General features: G+C 44.6%; 1 protein-coding gene across 1 annotated transcript; it reads left to right on the forward strand.

Moving 5' to 3' along the window:
- The first annotated feature begins 232 nt into the window (after nucleotides 1-232).
- Tent5a (terminal nucleotidyltransferase 5A) lies at nucleotides 233-7,117 on the forward strand. The gene is made up of 3 exons (XM_042671122.1): nucleotides 233-355; nucleotides 532-1,033; nucleotides 2,325-7,117. Exons 1-3 carry the CDS (start codon nucleotides 336-338, stop codon nucleotides 3,099-3,101), a joined length of 1,299 nt encoding a protein of 432 aa, XP_042527056.1. The 5' UTR covers nucleotides 233-335; the 3' UTR covers nucleotides 3,102-7,117.
- The last annotated feature ends 11,977 nt before the right edge of the window (nucleotides 7,118-19,094 follow it).

The following is a 19,094-nucleotide window of genomic DNA, read 5'->3' on the forward strand; positions in this document are numbered from 1 at the left end:
TACCGGGGACGATTTCCCCGCACAACTGCTAAAGCTCCTGAGACCGGAGCGTGTGCGGCGGCGGCGGGAGCAGAAGCCGCCAGCTCCGGAACCAGCGCGGCTGGGACGGCCGGCGCGCGGGCGGGGGCGGTGCGCAGGCCGGGGTCCGGGTGGTCCGTGCGGGGCACGGGGGATTCCCCGCACCGCGGCGTCCCGCACGGCGGGGCCGCGCTGGTCTCTCCCGGAGGGGCAGCGTCGCCGCCGCGCAGAGCCTTGCCCGCCTGCCCGCCCGCCTCGCTCCTGGAAGGGGCGGCCGCCTCCAGGTGACCCGGACGGGACTGGCTTGCGCTTTCCAGATGCATCAGCGCTACTTCTGGTGCGGGGCCGCTGTCTGCGGGGTGGGCGGGGGAGGGGGGCCATCGGCGGGGTCCGGTGGGGTGGGGGGAGGGGGCCTCTGGGACAGGGGGGTGATCGGGGAGGGGGGGCGCGGTCGGCACCCCGGGGTCCCCACGCCGCTCACCTCCTCCTCCCCCCTCCGTCCCGGCTCCCCAGGACCGAGCAGGGCCCCGCGGCGCTCGGCGGGCCGTTGGCGGCGGACGGCGCGGGCTTCTTCGCCATGGCGGAGGCCGGGTTGGCCGGCGGCGCGTACGCCCCCCCCGCGGGCCCGGACGGCGACCCCCGCGCGCACTGCACCGTGCTGAGCTGGGAGCAGGTGCGGCGGCTCGACGGCATCCTGAGCGAGACCATCCCGATCCACGGGCGCGGCAACTTCCCCACGCTCGAGCTGCAGCCCAGCCTGATCGTGAAGGTGGTGCGGCGGCGCCTGGCCGACCGGCGCATCGGGGTGCGCGACGTGCGGCTCAACGGCTCGGCCGCCAGCCACGTCCTGCACCAGGACAGCGGCCTGGGCTACAAGGACCTGGACCTCATCTTCTGCGCCGACCTGCGCGGCGAGGAGGAGTTCCAGACGGTGAAGGACGCGGTGCTCGACTGCCTGCTGGACTTCCTGCCCGAGGGCGTGAACAAGGAGAAGATCACGCCGCTCACGCTCAAGGTGCGGGGCGCGCGGGGTTGGGGGGGGGGGGGAATACGGGGTGGGGGGGGCGCAGCAGAGGTCGCCACGCGCCGGCCCCGCTCTTTGATCTTTACTATCACCGTGAATTGTGATTCCTGCTACTCTCGTGATTCATGTCTTACTTTCTTCCTGCGTGAACTTTGAAGGTGCGTGGAGGAGGTGGCCAGTGGCTTAGTTTTTCTGGGAGCTCAGTGCGCAGCAGCTCTGCTTGCTTCCTCCTTTGCCTGCCTTTTTGGTTCCTTTTCCTTCATGGTTTTAACCCTTGGCTTTCCTAGCTGGAGTGGTGCCCAGAGGAGACTGGTCAGGGGAGGAATGAAATGGCTCTTTCCTTCTCTTCTCCTTTCCCCTCCTCTCCTTTCTCTTCTCTCCTCTCCCCTCCAGTCCTCTCTTCTCCCCTCCTCACCCCTCCTCTCCCCTCTGCTTTCTTCCCCATCCCCACCTCTCCCCTCCCCTCCTCTCCTTTCTCCCCCCCTCCCTTCCCCTCCTCTCCCCTCCTCTCCTCTCCCCCTCCCCCCCCCCCCAGGCATTTTATGAGCTACTCTTTGGGAAAATCGCAGCCTGAAGCAGAACTGAGTCCATGGGATTTTTATTGTATTGGAAAATGTGAATCCATTTCGCCACCGGGTTCAGCTGACTCGGTGGTGTGTGGAAGGGTTTATGTCGGTGGTGGTTATCATCTGCATGGGTTCATTTGGAGGGGGGGGGGGCTCCGCTCGATACACACACTCACCATTCGGTTGAAGTCGAGTTTTATCTGATTATCTAACGTGGTGTTGTCTGGAAACAGTGTAGTTCCCCTTGGACCTTTGCTGTGTCCTCCAGAGAGTCACCAGACAAGGCTGGTTTCTCCACGGGAGGGGACGCGGGTGACCGGGGATGAGGTGAGGGGTAGAGTCATTTATCACCATCTGCCCCTCGGTGTCTTGAATAGTGTGTGGATTGCAGTGTGGACATTATGCCTATTAGACCAGTTTAAAAAAATAACATTTAAAAAGTCAGACATGACAACAGAACCTCTTAGTACTCTGCCAGGTCTGCCAAAAGCCTCAAACTATTACTTCCAGTCTCTTTCCCAGACGGTAAAACTACTCGTTAAATGTATTTTTTCCCCCTTCTGTTTTCGGAAGACTGTCGAAGCTGCTTGCTAGGTAGTGTTTTGCCAAAACTTGACAAAACCAAAAGGAAAGGCAGAATAATTCTCAGCTGGGGAGAGGAAGGGTTTCTTTTTTCTGGGTTTGCTCATCTTCTTGTTTTATCTCTTCAATTGTAGGAGGCTTATGTGCAGAAAATGGTTAAAGTGTGCAATGACTCTGACCGGTGGAGTCTCATCTCCCTGTCCAACAACAGTGGCAAAAACGTGGAACTGAAATTTGTGGATTCCCTGCGGAGGCAGTTTGAATTCAGTGTAGATTCTTTTCAAATCAAGTTAGACTCTCTTCTCCTCTTTTACGAATGCTCAGAGAACCCCATGACTGAAACGTTCCACCCCACCATTATCGGGGAGAGTGTCTATGGCGATTTCCAGGAAGCTTTTGATCACCTTTGTAACAAAATCATTGCCACCAGAAACCCGGAAGAGATCCGAGGGGGCGGCCTGCTTAAGTACTGCAACCTGCTGGTGAGGGGCTTCCGGCCGGCATCAGAGGAGATCAAGACCCTGCAAAGGTACATGTGTTCCAGGTTCTTCATTGACTTCTCAGACATTGGGGAGCAGCAGAGGAAACTGGAATCCTATCTGCAGAATCACTTCGTGGGGTTGGAAGACCGCAAGTACGAGTATTTGATGACCCTTCACGGAGTGGTGAATGAGAGTACCGTGTGTCTGATGGGACATGAGAGAAGACAGACTTTAAACCTCATCACCATGCTGGCCATCCGGGTGCTTGCTGATCAGAATGTCATCCCCAATGTGGCCAATGTCACTTGCTATTACCAGCCAGCCCCCTATGTAGCAGATGCTAACTTTAGCAATTACTACATCGCCCAGGTTCAGCCAGTATTCACATGCCAGCAGCAGACCTACTCTACATGGCTACCCTGTAATTAAGAATCAGTTAAAAATATACCCGATGGGGAAGCTATTGCAGACAAGAATGGGGGGGGGAAAGAAGGAAAAAAAATTAGCGGGGTGACTTCCCTAATTAGGGATGTGCTTTTGTACAGTGATATGCTCCTGATTTTAAGCTAGGCAGAACTTCGGGATCTCTTCATTAGTATGAGAGCATGATGCCAAACCAATCATTCCCCCCCCCCAACCCCCCATCCCCATCCCCAATTGGATTCTAACTTGAAACCAAGGAAGACCTGACATTAAAAGCAACCAGGTTTTCCCAAGATAACAAGGGGAGGAAATGGTCGATGACAATATGGGTTTGTAGCAATCGCTTCCCATAGCTTTGCCAAAGTGTGTGTGTGGGGGAGGGGGACTGGTAGAGAAACTTTTCAAGATGGAATTCACAAAGGGAAGACTAGAGGGAGTGAGGAAAGGTCTCTCTGCACCTTGTGAGTACCAGTTCAGGAGTTCACGTAGTCACAGTCTAGGAAGAAGAAGAACTCCAAGACTGGGATTACTCTCTGAGACTTGCTAGCAAGTGCTCTCCGTGGAGTGGTTCTCACTCGGCCTGGAATCGGATGAGCAGGAATGCAGGTTGGTGCCCTTCTTGTAACGAACGGAAGAATTGAGGATGACACGATGCATTCTTTCCAGCTGCATGCATAGCTCGCATTTTTAAAATGTGGAAATGCCAGCAGAAGCAGCTGTAGCAAAGAAAATATGCTCAAGGACCAAAGATTTCACAGATAAAAATTCCCAAGTACAAGAGACATAGGATATATATATATGTATGTATATGTATATACATACATACATATATATGAAAGAGTCACTATATTTGTTACACACCAGTATACATCAAAGTGCCTGTTGCTTTCTGAAAATTTGAAGTGGAAAATTATTTTATGGTTTAATGATTATTTTATCAGGGAATCAAGAAGAAAATAAAACAACATAGAAGCTTGTGAATGGTGGAGGAAATGCCCTACTTTTTCTTTTGGCAAATATGTGTATAAAGTTGATATTGTCAGTGTGATGTTGTCCTAGGTACGTGTGTGTATTGTGTGTGTGTATGCATATGTACAGATGATAATGTATATATATGTACACATACTACCTTGGCTATGACCTAAAACAATATGTCAAGTAGGAAATGTTTAAAATACTGTGTGCTTTAATGTTTGCAGTAGGATGACATGAGAGGGCATATTGCAATGATGAATTAGAACCCACATCTAAAAAAAATGAAGGAGGGAAACAAATAATATATTTATAGGAAAAGAAGAGATTATAATTTTTAGTGAGTTTTTTTTGTCTTTTTTTTTTCTGTGAGCCAGAGAATTCCATATTGAATATTTGTTTGGTAGAGCACTCTTATATTGATAGCATTTTGACAGCTTGAAACCATTAGAGGAGAATAATTGCATACTCCAAGGTATGCAATTCATGGAGCGTGGAGATGATAGGCTACTTAAATCCCTGACTGCTAACAAGAATTTCTGGTGATCTGAACACTACTTATTAGTATTTAAATGAATTTATAAATGAATGCATTCTGCATTTCTGGACCACTAGAATTTAGTAAATGTGAAATGACCCTTTTTAAAGAGTATTTGCACAATTGCATAAAGTTTATATTATGAGATATATATTATATATGATGTTTTATAAATTTATGCCAATATGAAACATCTTTGATTGGGATGTCACACTGCATTTAAGTATTTAGTACTGTACTTTAAATTAAATCACTTTGCATTAAACCAAACCCAACTTTGTTCTCCCTTTGGCAAAAGACCATAAATATCTTTGCTAAATGAGCTGATAGCAGCACTTTTTTCAGTTCCAGCTCTTCTCTCAGCCCTCTAGAATACTGGTCTCTGAAAATAATGTTCATTAAAAGAAACGAACACTCACCAAAACGTCCCCTTCATGTCACGAAGCAACCATAGGATCCCCACCAACCCTAGTAGAGCATTGCTTATTATTCATTCTTTTGAAGGCCCACCCAGAAGATTCTTGCCATCAAACCAAGAGGCACCAGGGAAGGAAATGGCATCCTTGCTTTGGCAGGATGATGGGTTTCTTTCTTTGTCATCTGTGCATCCCTCTGCTCTTCAGTGTTGGTTACCCTGAGTAATCTATCTGAACTGCCTTTTGTGCATCTCTGAAGCCTTAACCGGAAGCTGCTGAGTTTGCTGTAGCAGCTTCCCTGTGAATTCCCTCTGGTCTATCACAGCCACCTCCACTGCCACTCACGTTTTTTGGTGGGGGAGCCCTTCCTACTCTTAAGTTGGCTCAGTCTCCCTCACTCAGTCTCCTGAGTTTGAAAAACGTAATCACAAAATCCCTAGGAAACTATTCAGCTCACAGATTGATCCTGTCAGAAACCACAGCGCCACCTTCTTAGCTATTGGGAAGTTTTCTAAGAGAAAACTAAGGAATGCCGATGATCAGAGGAACTTCGGCTGCGCACCTGCTTTCCTTCCCACCCTCAGTATGGACAGATGATTTGTACTATTGTGAGGAGTCTAGAGATCTCAGGCTCTACCGTTCATTTATGACAGGTTTTGTTTCCCTCTGGTGGAAGGAGCCTTATTTGCAAATAGGACTTTTCATTTATATTCTCCAATATTTATATTCTTTCTTGCTGACTTCAGGGTTGTTAGCTTAGTTGGAAGTGCCATACACCTAGCATTCAGATAGAACAGGCTTTCCAGGAGACAATTTTCTATATGCACTTAAAGACTTAATATAATTTATTTCTATTTTGTATGTACTATAGTCTTGTGCATATGTAGTTGAACACAGTGGGAGATATATCTGTATCTTTGTGGATGTATGGCCTAAAAATTTGAATGTCTAGTGAGAGAGAGAGAGAGAGAGAGCCATGTGTATAGGTCAGGAAAAAGAAACCACAACAGCTCTCAACTCCTGATTAGTGCCTGTGATTTTGTTTGCTTCCGTGTTTATCTGCCCTAGTGTGCTGTTACTTCAAAACAGGAAGAAGTTTTGTCTTCTGGACGCATTTCTCACCTGCCCAGTCTGGCATGTCAGAGAACCTTTAGCCTGTGGCAGTGCCCTCTAAAAAAAGTTTACTTCATCAGTAGTAATTTCCAACTGCCTCAAGAACTCTTTTAACACCCAAACGGACTTTTCCCTTCCAGAAATGGGATCAAATACCTGCTTGGTTTGAGATATTGGATGGACTATTGTTTGTGTGGGTCCAAAACAAAAATGCAAGGATAGCAGGATATCTGTAATCCAAGCTAAGAAGGAAACAAAGTGAAAAGTGAACGTTCAGTTTTTACCACCCCTTTCTGTTTTGCTTATTGTTGGTTCTTTTTATTGTGCATAAAGTTGTTTTCAGTGCAAGGCTGTTAAATAAATATTGTGAACTCTTTTGTAAATGAAACGTGTTATGTTGAAAGCTGTCAACAGCTGTCAAAAATAAGCTTTTTTTGTTATTGTTGTTGAAAACAAACATGTTAGATGAAACCAAAAAGCCAAAAAAAAAGTGATTTCATATATAGCACCTGTTTGAATATAATCTTTCTTTCAGATTTCTTTTGAGCATAGCCTTTCAGTGCTATGAGACAATCTCTATGTTAATCTTTTGTTATTATAATGGCTTGCTAAGGAAGTAAGTGGTAAAAGCACAAAGCGGGAAGATGTTGGAGTCCCTTGGAGAGACTTGGTGCATGTGTTTTTGGACTGGACCGGAGGGAACTGTGTCCTGCTGGCTGTTTTTCCTCCCACCTCTCCACAGCCACACCTGCTCAGAGTCCGAGTCCTAACTACAGCAGGCTGCACCTGGGCTCACTGTCTTGGAATCTGACTGTGGTGTGCCACAGGCAGAAATAGAATGGATGGAAAATGGACTCTTAAAAGAAAACTGACATGTTTGAATCAGTGCTAGAGGGAACAGATTGTGAATTTTGTTTACAGAATCCAATATTTGGATTTTTTTTTTGTTTTGTAAATAAAAAGAAGTTATTTTTTTCTATTGATGGGTGTCTGCTCCCTTTGGTGTCTGTGTTGGCTAGCAACCATCTCTTGTGACTCCCAGATAGCCGCGGTTTCAGCAACCCTGGGAACACCAACATGTCCTGCTCACAGCCAGTGCATCTTTGACCCACTCAGCTCTGGAAGATTCTAGCTCATGTGTGTAATGATCTATGTCTGCTGTGACCACCGCAGGGTAAGTGACCGGAAGATGGCTGTTGGCCATCACCCACAGACCATTGCATTCGGTAGCTCTGAGTGGATGTGGGGTTTTAGTAATCCAAGGGCAGTGACTCTATTGCCGGTGTTACTACGTGCACCATTTGTTTGAAGCTCTTGTCTGGTTGTTCAGTAGAGTTGAATTTATGTGAGGAATATGCATTAGTAGTAGTCAGGAATCAGAAGAGGAAAGAGGAAGAACGAAGACAAAAGGTAAGTGTGTGGGTGCACACTCCCACTTGAACTAAGATGTCACCTTTATATCTAGCAATACAATCTCTCCAAAGTGCCAAAAGGTAGACATAATCTATTAATTACATTTTTTCTTTCTCTAATTGAGTATGCTTTCTCAACACTAGTAGCATGAAGATTAGCTAAGCCTGTACCAGCAGAGGATATGCTTGTGGTTTTCAGAACCACTCCAAGCCTTCATGTTGGATAGAGGCATACTCTACATGGCCTCAATCAAAGGAGCCACTCCTGGTATGAAAAGCCAGCTTCCCTCACACATACACCATAAAAGTAAAGGAAGTGGTTGGTTTGATAATGGTATTTGTGTGTCCTTTCTCTTGATCCTTCGTTGTGACATTTCCATTCAGTCCCTCATATTTCTTTGATCCTCACACAATTCTTTTTAAACAACCCCTCCTGCCCTTAGACCTGCCCTGCCATTTCTAGGTGAATTACCAGGCTGAGATGAACACAGCAGAGCAAAGTGATCCACCTCTCCCTAGGGAGCCTCATTCCTTAAACATGCAGTTCCTTTAATAAGAAAAAACACAATTAAGTTTCAAAAGGCAGAAATGAAGGAAGATAGAATCACGGTCTTAAAGTAGAGGAACTGTTGAAAGCTATCAGATACTTCTGAAGTGAAATTGATTCCTCCCTAAAAACTAAGTTTGGAATCAATGATATGAATTTCACTTAGTCAACTAAACATATCCAGGCAAGAGAAGTGGTTTAAGAGTACAGTGACACTTCCCCCCAGTAGGACTTGTATCTTTGTTTCTAATGCCATATGTCCACACCAGGAGCTACAGGTTCCTGGAGAAGTGGACGAATCTAAATCTAGAGCTCAGAACTATGCAAGAAATACTTGAATCATCTGTAGTGGCTTTAGATGACCTCCAAAAATAAATATCAAAGACCACAATGCTGAGGAAACGGCTTTCCAAAAAGACACAGGACGTAACAGAAAGATCCCCATTGGGGAAATCTAGAACAACTTGAGCAACAAAATCAATCACTGGTATTGGCTGATAATCCAATAGTGTAAAATATCTATTATCCACATTGATAGAAATAAACAGCTGAATGAATAATCAGGCGAGGGGAGGAGACAAGTTTCTCCCACAAAATCCCAAATAATCTATGTAGCTACCACCCTCCCAAGGAGGTAAAGATTAAACCACATGTCCTAAGGTTATGCATAGTGACTTCCTTCCAGAGAGCTTGAGAGGGGAGGAAAGAGGAGTGGTCCGGAGGGCAAATCTGAGAAACCCTACCGGAGCCAGATGACCAAGATGAGCGTACACTGTAACTTACCAGCCTAGTCACTATTCCTCCAGTGATCATGGCAGGGAAAGGTGGAAATCTGTCCTAGCTAAGAGAGGTCCACGGAGACAAGGAGCTAAACATAATGTGACATCCTGGATGAGGGTCTGGATCGCAGGAGGATATGAAGTAGAACTCATGGAGATAGTAATGTTTTGAGACGGGGTCGTGAATGGTGATGAATGTACCATATGAATGTAAGATGTCAACAATGGAAGTCTTTGCATGGAGTATGGAAGGAACGTGGACGTAGATGATCATCACAACTTTTCTGCCAATCTAAAACTATTCTCAAATAAAAATGTACTGAAAGTGAAGGTGAAGTGGCTAATTCTAGAGAAGGAATCCATTGTCGAACTAACAGCAAATTTTATTTTTAGTAGGCTCATATTTAAATGATCAAGAGATCACATGAAGGAGGAGAAGGAAAATGTTGTCTTTTAAGAAAATTTCATTGTGCAGGGTGCCGGTGGCTCACGTCTGTCATCCTAGCTACTCAGGAAGCTGAGATCTGAGGATCAAGGTTCAAAGCCAGGCTGTGAGTCTCTTCTGTCCAGTAAACCACTAGAGAACCGGAAGTGGCGCTGTGGCTCAAGCCATAGAGTGCTGACCTTGAGCTGAAGACCTGAGGGACAGTGCCCAAGCCCAGAGTTCAAGCCCTACAACTGACAATAATAATAATAATAATAATAATTCCATTGTAAAGCTTATGTACAGAGGGGTTACAGGCAGATAATGAGTACATTTCTTTTTGAACACTCACCCCATCCCTCATTTTTTGCCCCTCCTGAACTGCACCTTCTCCTCCCCACCCCAAGTTGTACAACATAGTATCTAGTGAGTATCATTGCTGAAGGGTGAACCAAAATGTGTTTCTTTCCAGGAGCTATACCTACATGTTTTAGGGGGAAAGAGTTAAAGAAGACTGAATTATATAAGTAGTGGCTTCCTGAAAAAAAAACAACTGTCGGAGAAATTAATGCTCCAACATTATTTAAAGCAGAGTGCTGGTGGCTCACACCTCTCATCCTAGCTATTCAAGAGGCTGAGATCTGAGGATCACAGTTTGAAGGTTTGAAGCCAGTCTGAGCAGGAAAGTCCAGGAGACTCTTATCTTCAATAAATTATCCAGAAAAAGCCAGAAGTGGTGCTGTGGCTCAAGTGGTAGAGTGCTAGCCTTGAGGAAAAGAGCTAAGGGACAGTACCCAGGCCCAGAGTTCAAGCCCTAGGACTTGAACAAAAAAACAAAACCAAAAACAAAAAAACAAACCAAAATAAAAAAACCTAACAAGACAAAAAAACACAAAAAGGGTTATTTAAGGGATTGAGGCATAACTCAAGTGGTAGAGTACTTGTGTAAGGCACTGGGTTCAAACACTGCTACCATCACAAAGACAGACATTGAGAGACAGAAAGAATGGAAGAAAGGAAGGAAGGAAGGAAGGAAGGAAGGAAGGAAGGAAGGAAGGAAGGAAAAAAGGAAGGGAGGAAGGATAATAAAAAGTTGTTTAAGATTTCTTTGCCAGGGAACAATTATTTTTGAACTAAGAGTCTAATACTTAATGGAGTGTTACACTGAGACTTATTACTTTATGTAGGTAACCACTTCCATGATCTTATCTGCTTATCCAAGCATATTGTTTTGTTTTGTTTTCCCGAGAAAACTTTCTGGGAGTAGAGGCACATCTGTACTTAAACTTAACTTTCCTGACTTAATCCCTGGCATTTGAAAACGGTAAAATGCAGTTTTAAGAACGGAGAAACCTTTAATACTTTTTAAAGCAATCATTCCAGCTCAGCAGTTTCTGAAGCTGCATAGAGGCCCCGCTTTCTCCAGGACATAGAGCTCCCTGAACTCCAGGAATTTATAGGAGTGTGGCGCTGTTATTTCTAACCTCAATCATGGAAAGTTCCCTTCAGGATCCCCTTCAGAAACGATTGATCTCCAGCACAGTGTGTACTTTTCAGCCATGCCAAGTTCTGTGGCATCATCTGGCTATGCCATTAGAAAACGGCTGAAACCCTATTCTTTCAGAAATTTTTCTTCTTCTCTTAGCAGAATTCAGCATCATGGGCTTCACTGAGCCCTGGAGACAGTGCTGTTCTCTGCATTAGTCTGGAATTACCTATACTTGGCAATTTCTTCTCTTTAAAGAGGCAAGGAGAGCCTGGTTTCTGTGTTCTTTGTTTTAACAAAAAATAGTTAAGAAAGTGAGCAGTATAGTTTGATAATCTTCTAGAAGTCCAACCATCAGAGCATAAAAGCAAATTAGGTTTGAGGCATAAAGGTGGAATGAAGGTGGCCAGGTGTAGAATACAAAAATACATGGTGTTCTTGGGCTGGGAAGGTGGCTCAGTGGTACAGTGCTTGCCTTGCATGCATGAGGCCCTTGGTTCGATTCCTCAGCACCACATAAGCAGAAAAGGATGGAAGTGGCACTGTGGCTCGAGAGGTAGAGTGTTAGCTTTGAGCTGAAGAGCTGAGGGACAGCACTCAGGCCCAGAGGTCAGGCCCCACAACCGACAAAAAAATACAGCATGTTCTGTACTTAATCTAAATTTATTTCTAATACACAGTTCTGTTTGGAAAATATAAATCATGCAATATTTGCTACACACAATCTTATCTGTATTTTTCTGAAAGTCAAATTTGACAGAGAGCCTTGCACTTTATCTGACAATCTGCAAACCTGTTTAGGCTCACAATAATAGGGTCCAGTGTTTCCTATGGTCCGAACAAAGAACATTTTATAATTTGTTAATATCTAACTTTTATGAACTATTCTATATTACATTGCCAGGAAGTACACATGGTGGCAAAGGCTTGCACATACTGTTCATTTGTTTAATATGCCATGTACACTTTTATAGTGGTTAGCCTTGTGCTGGGTCTTGAGATGGATCCACAGGAGTTGAATGTAGTGGCTAACACTTGAGCCATATCTTCCCATCAGGCACTTGAGCACCGTGTTACAAATTTTCCCGCCTGGGCTGGCCTGGCTATGGGATCCTTGGATCTCAGTCTCCCAAGTATCTAGGATGATAGGCCTGAGCCACTGGTGCCCAGCAGTAGATGGCAAATTTGCACTCTTTGACTAACGTTCTTTTTTTCTACAATAAATAACTTCTCAAGACATCATTTGTAGACTGGTGATGACAGCGTGGGCATCACATCTTCAAAATTTGCTGAAAAGCTAGATCTTTGGAATCCTTACCCCGCTCACATGCAGAAGACGGTAACTAGGGGAGAGGTGATAAATGTATCAATGAGCTTGATGAAGGTCGTCATTTTACCAAGTGATTCACATATTGAGCAATGATATTGCATACCCTGGATACCAGTATACAGTGGTAAAGTTGGGGAGCAAAAGAACTAAGAGTCCTGATTCACTGCCAGGTCCAAATTAGAATTACTTGCTGAGATCTAATTTTTTTTTCCAGCTATCCTAGGGTTGCTCACAAGGCTGGGCTCCACATGGGGCACCACAAAGAGCCCCGTGGGCTACTGGGGAACTGGATGAGGGTAATAGCCCTTGAAATGTGCCTTTTTGGGAGTGGGGGGAGACAGAGCCCCCCCACAATTGGCCCTTATTTGAAAAAGCACTGGCTGTTTGTTTGTTCTGTGGCAGAAGATAAGGTGAGATATTTTGCCGATTTTTTTTTTTTTTGCTGAGAGAAGGGAAAATTCTCCCTGAGGTTGTGAATGCTTGCCTTCTCTTTTCTACAGGGCTGCAGAAATCTTTGGGACTCAGCTAGCATGCACTCCACATTTTATTGCCTTATAATCCTGCCCGTGGCAGCCATTAAATTCCCCTGAATGTTTCTTACGTAACCAAGTCCTGTTAGCTGTCATCTTGGAGTTAGTACCATTGAGACTTTGCTGCCTTTTTCATAGCTGTTAACATTCATTTTGTTTGTTTGGTTTGTTTTCAGATGTTTTAAATGCTTTGAATGCAGCATGAGATCCATACTCAATGTCTTCCCAACCTGGGCCAGACCAGCCGTGAGGTGAGGCTGAGGAATTCTTCAGGTGGTGGTGAAGCTCGTATTTAAAGAGGATTTCTATCTGTTAACTCTGGTTATTTATGTAGTCACCTGCACTCCATGGTAAAACAAACAAACAAATAAAACACATCTCCTGCCCCCGCCATCAGCAAAACATTAAATAAATCTTCATTTCCTTGGCCTGCTATTGTAGGAAGCTTTACCAAGAGTTACAGAGAAATCACCTTCTTAGGCATGCTAATGTAAAAGTGACACAGGCATCCAGATAAACAAGTATAGCATAAAGCTACAATGAAATGAAGACACTAGGCAAATCAATCGAAGCCTGGCCAATGTGGCTTTCATCTTCCAGTCCATGCAGGCTGCACCACCTCCTTGGAGGCCATTCTTCTAGATCATTTTTTTTTTGGGGGGTCCGGTCGTGGGGTCTGAACTCTGGGCCTGGGTGCTGTCCCTCAGCTCTTCAGCTCAAGGCTAGCGCTCTACCACTTGAGCCACAGCGTCACTTCCGGCTTTTTTCTTTTTTCTTATGTGGTGCTGAGGAATCGAACCCAGGGCCTTCAGCATGCAAGGCAAGCGCTCTACCACTGAGCCACCTTTCCAGCCCTCTTCTAGATCTTTCCATCCCTTAGCGAATTGTTTGGTTTTTAATTTCTTGTTGCTGATGTAACTTATCAGTTTCATTTGTCCTGGTCCTCCCACTAGAGTTGCCTCTCACATTTTTTTTTTTTGGGGTCCGGTCGTGGGGCCTGAATTCTGGGCCTGGGCGCTGTCCCTCAGCTCTTCAGCTCAAGGCTAGCGCTCTACCACTTGAGCCACAGCACCACTTCTGGCTTTTTTCTTTTTGCTTATGTGGTGCTGAGGAATCGAACCCAGGGCCTCATGCATGCAAGGCAAGCGCTCTACCACTAAGCCACCTTCCCAGCCCGCCTCTCACATTTGATCCATTTCTTCTCTGAACCCCGCTCCCACTACCACTCTGTTGTTTTCAGTGCCTGCTACTATTCTACATGCTACTAGCTGAAATTGCTTTATAAACAGAATTCTTTGTTTATGGTTTGTCACCACAGAATAAAGTCCCACAATGAGAACTCATCCCTCGTTTCCTGCTATATTCTTCCCTCCTCCAATCATTATCCTTATGTACACAAGGGATTTTCAATTCAACACATGGGTGCATGAGTACAATGCATCCTGATCAATGTCTTCCATCATTCTCCCCCATCTCTCCCAATCCCACCATTCCCCTCCAGGTATTTAGTTCTCCCAATGGTCTTTGTATTTGCAACAGTGCCTGCTGCATTCAAGGTGCTTGTATTGGTCAGCCTTTCTTTACTGTGACAGAATATCTGAGGAAATCAACATCAAAGAGGAAAGATTCATTTTGGCTCTTGGAAGTTTCGGTCGGTGGTCACGTGGCTCTATCACCTCTGGGCCCGTGGCAGGGCCTGGTGGTGGTACACAGTGGCCCACCTCATGACAAGCAGGAGGCACAGAAAGGAAGGAAGCGAGTGACGGAGGACACTATAAATCAGTGTCCAAAGGGGTTTCAATCTACGTGTGCATCTGGTCAACCTACTGATGAAGGAATGCAGGAAGTAAGGCAAAGCGCAAGGAAAATACATGAACACTCATCTCCCGGTGAGCTTTCTATACAATGTAAAACACCGTGATTTGATGTTCAGAAAATTTGACAAAATAGTTGTATCTTCCATTTAGTCTTAGGTAAGAAAGGTATCATGATTTTGAAAGTAGGAGAAAGAAGTCCTGCAAAGTCTGAGATGGTATAAAAGCTAGAAAGGCTTTTAGAACTCATTCAGTGATTACCCAGAGAGTCTATTTCTATCTAAAACGCAGAAGACAAATTGTGTCTTCAACAGCCCATCTTCTGTCAACTGTTTATGCAGAAGACAGGTGCAACAGAACAGCACAGCACAGCTCGTACAAGGTTCAGGAAGAGTACTGGAGCTTTCCTTGCAGAATGAGATCACATAAATTGCCTATTGTGGGAGAATTACCTTATGAAAAATAAGCATGATTTAAATTTTCAGTTGACAGTCAAAATTCAATAAACGGCTTTAGTGTTGTCAATGCTGTTTTCTATATGTCACATTACAGAGAATGGACCACTTAATCTTGAAAAAGTGATCAATTAGCCTGGCCTACGTCACTTGTTTTTGACAAGGCATGCTACCCAGCTGTCTGCTTTTGAATCTCTATTTTTTATTTTAAAGAAAATGTCTGAAAGGAGAGGTAAAGAGTGCAATGAGACACACTAACCTCTTACAAAATTCTGAATAAATCTCTGTAACTTCTGAAGCGTTCATTAGTCTTTTTGTCCTCGGTGATTATCACACCTGCTTAGTTATTCCACCCTGACTGTGGGCCTTAGCACATTTTTTGCTCCGTTTGTGACATTTTCTTAATGATGCTATAAGCCTACTTCAACCCACCATGCGAATAAAATTGTCACTTGGTAGATAACTTGTGAGGGGCTGGGGAAGGGTCACTGCATACCTGGACCTGGTTCTAGAACACTCCATGTGTATTAGTTTGGTTGCACTGTGTTAGTCCATGCAGTGTTAAACTTGGTACTTAAGGAAACAGAGTGCCAGCTCACCATCCTAGTTTTTATTTATTCAACCTCAAGAGAAGGAAGAACATCTGTAAAAAGAAATGTGTGTGTGTGTGTGTGTGTGTGTGTGTGTGTGTGTAGGTACTGGGGGTGAACTTAGGGCCTCTGAGCAGTGTCCCTTAGCTTTTTTTGCTCAAAGTTGTCATTACCACTTGAGCTCCACCTCCACTTCTGGCTTTTTAGTGGTTAATTGGACATAAAAATCTTATGGATTTACCTGCCCAGGCTGCCTTTGAACTGCAGTTCTTAAATCTCAGCCTCCTAAGTAGCCAGGCCTACAGATGTGAGCCAACACAACTGCAAGTTTTACAAAATACTCCTGAAGCATAGCTCTGCTTAGAGCCCAGGTTCCTAATGCCAAATCTGTCTTCCTTAGCCTGGGTCCTCTAGAATGCAGGGCTTGATGAGGGGACAAGGATGCTAATGAGCAGATACTGTCATAGGATATTGAGATGGGGAGCAGATGGAATTCATTGCAGCACGTGTGTGATGCATCACAGGATGCCACAAAGAATACAACAGATTATCCGGCAGTCTTGTTCAAACAACAGGAAGGAAATCTCCAGAATATTTACAAGAAAGCACTGTAGCCTAGAGTAGTATAGAGGAGAAAGAAAGAAAACATAACTATGTGCTTGTTTCCCCTTGCTTCTTTTTCCATTGTTCATTGTCTAGTGACTTTGTCTAGTTTTATGAGTAGCTACTCAGGAAAAGGGATTTCAGATGCTACAAGCTTCAGTTCCAAAGGCAAAACTGGTCACAAAATCTGATTAATGTCCCTATATCAGTGGGGATGTTGACTGAAAAGACAGGGAAGGTGGTTAAGGTTTGCAGAGATGAGAGAGAGAGAGAGAGAGAGAAAGAGAGAGAGAGTCATACATAGAGAGAGAGACAGACAGACAGAGAGACAGAGAGATGGAGACAGAGAGAGACAGAGACAGAGACACAGAGAGACAGAGAGACAGAGACAGAAATACAGAGAAACAGAGAGAGACGCAGACGTAGAGACAGAGAGAGACAGAGAGAGAGCACTTCCAGGAGTTACAGTATTTCAACTTGCCAAGGAGATAAAGTTACACTTGAAGTGGAGGTAGAAAATAGGAGGAGAGATGGAAAGAAATTAGTGCTGAATATCATTTCTTAGCACTTGTCTTCACTTAACACCTTTCTGTCTCTCACTGTTACCTTAGTTAAAAGGCAAGGATCTGTGTTCACCTGACTGGCTGTGAAGGCTCTGCCGCATACAGATTAGGCCCTTTTTATGTCACTGGTGCCATCGAGTGTGGGACTGTGGATGAGTATATTGATGAAAGAAGTAACTTTCTTTGGTGTCTTTCTTGTAGCTATAATGATGTGATCCTTTTTGTGGTGTTGTTGTTCGTGAGGCTTGAGCTCAGGGCCTGGGTACTGTCCCTGAGCTTTTCTGTTCAAGGCTTGTGCTCTACCACATTTTGCCCCTGCTCCACTTCCGGTTTTTAGGTGATTAATCGGAGAGCAGAGAATCATGGGCATTCCTGGATGGGCTGGCTTGAAAGCACAATCTTCAGAGTCAGCTTCCTGAGTAGTGAGGATCACAGACGTGAGCCACCTGGCGCTCAGCCCACAGTAGTGCCATCTTAAAACCATGAGAGCAGGAGAGTTTTTGATTCCCTTTCTTCAGGCTTTCCAAACACTTTCAAGTGCCTTCTTTCTTCATGTGGACCCTTTATGATGGAAGTGTCTGGAGCCTGGAGTATTTTCTTGTGAGTCAAGCACACAGAAGCACCAAGAGCAGAGCAGACCTGTGGCATTCGGATGCACAGACTCCCAGGCTCCATTCTCCATCCAGCTCCAGCCTGGGGAGATGGTGTAGTGGAAAGAGACAGCATTTGTGGATCAGACTTCCATGCTGTGTAGCCTATTACTCAGCCTCAGTCAAAGTACTCAACTTCCTTATGATTTTGTTTCTTTCACATCTAAGATCAACTAATACCTGCTCTACACAACTCGTACCATGACTGCTAGATAGCTCGGATGAGCTAAAGGCTTGAAAAAGTTTGTTTTTTTTTTAATGTAGTTTTAATACGTTTGAAATCTGAAAACAGGCTATACATAGCTGGGATGGCCATCTGGATAGCTGGGACTATAGGAGTATACCACAGCACTCCATGACATTCAGAAGCTTCACATATTGGGATTGCAAATGGTGCCTGCTACGTGTTCTGAGAGGCAGTTCTGGAAGTGAACAGTGTACATACTTCAGCACCTTCAGCTTCTGATATTGACCTTCAAATTCAGGGGTTCTCAGGACATATGTATAGAACAAATGGATTGATGAAGGCCACCTGAGATCTTACATCCAGACTGTGAGCTGCAGAGGAGAAAATGGGTGGCAGTGTCACTTGCCTTAGTATCAGCCATCTGCACAGAGCAGGTCTGAAGCTTCAGAGGGACTCTGAGCAACTCCTGCCCCCTTTTGGTTGGTGATCTCACCAAGTATTTGGGAGTTTCCAATCTATCGGTCCATTCAGGGCTTTGTAGCACTCCACAAAGTCTAATCTGCCACATCTTCCAAAGACAGAAATCAGATTGTTAGGAAGCTGTGGGGAACATGACCTTTTTTTTTAACCTTGGTCTCATTTTGGGACTCTGTGCAGTCTTGATTGTATTCCTACAATTCGGGGACATTAAAAAGTTTGGCTGAGATCTGAGGATTATGGTTTAAAGCCAGCCCGGGCAGGAAAGTCCGTGAAACTCTTATCTCCAATAAACCACCAGAAAACTGGAAGTGGTGCTGTAGCTCAAGTGGTTGAGCGCAAGCCTTGCATGCATGAGGCCCTGGGTTCGATTCCTCAGCACCATATAAGCAAAAAGAAAAAAGCCGGAAGTGGCGCTGTGGCTCAAGTGGTAGAGCGCTAGGCTTGAGCTGAAGAGCTGAGGGACAGCGCCCAGGCCCAGAATTCAAGGCCTATGACCGACCAAAAAAAAAAAAAAACAAGTTTGGGAATTGATGATAGGGTGGTTTTCAAACACGGTACCTAGAGGGAGCATATTTTGATATGATATATTTTTTTATGAAAAAAAAAAAACTCTTTGAAACTCATACTATCTGAAATGAAGACAAACTCAAATATGTTCTATTTTATTCTTATGGCAATATTAGGATCTGAACTCAAGGCTTTTTGTTTGATAGGCAGTTGTTCAAACATTTGCGTCATACCCTAAGCCCTTTTTGCTTCAGTTAGTTTCAAATGGGGTCTCTTGTTTATGGCCAGGCTGGACTGAACCATGATTCTCCAGCTTCCCACAGAACAGCTTTTTGTTGACTGATATGAGGCCTTGAGAACCTTGTGCATGGTTTTTCCTTCTCACCTCAGCCTGTTGAGTAGCTAGGATTACAGGCAGAAGCCACTGCCTCCGACTTACATGTTTCATTCTTTTTGTTTTTATTTTTGCAATATTAGTTATGATCCATTAAATTGTTTCCACAAATCACATGGGTCACCAACTGTAATTTGAAAAAAAATGGATGCAATAATATAACTATGTAATATAATAATATTAGAGCTCATATGAAGAAATATGTCTTT

The sequence above is a fragment of the Dipodomys spectabilis genome, unplaced genomic scaffold (genome assembly GCF_019054845.1).
Source record: "Dipodomys spectabilis isolate Male_0828 unplaced genomic scaffold, ASM1905484v1 ptg000600l, whole genome shotgun sequence".
Lineage (NCBI taxonomy): Eukaryota > Metazoa > Chordata > Mammalia > Rodentia > Heteromyidae > Dipodomys > Dipodomys spectabilis.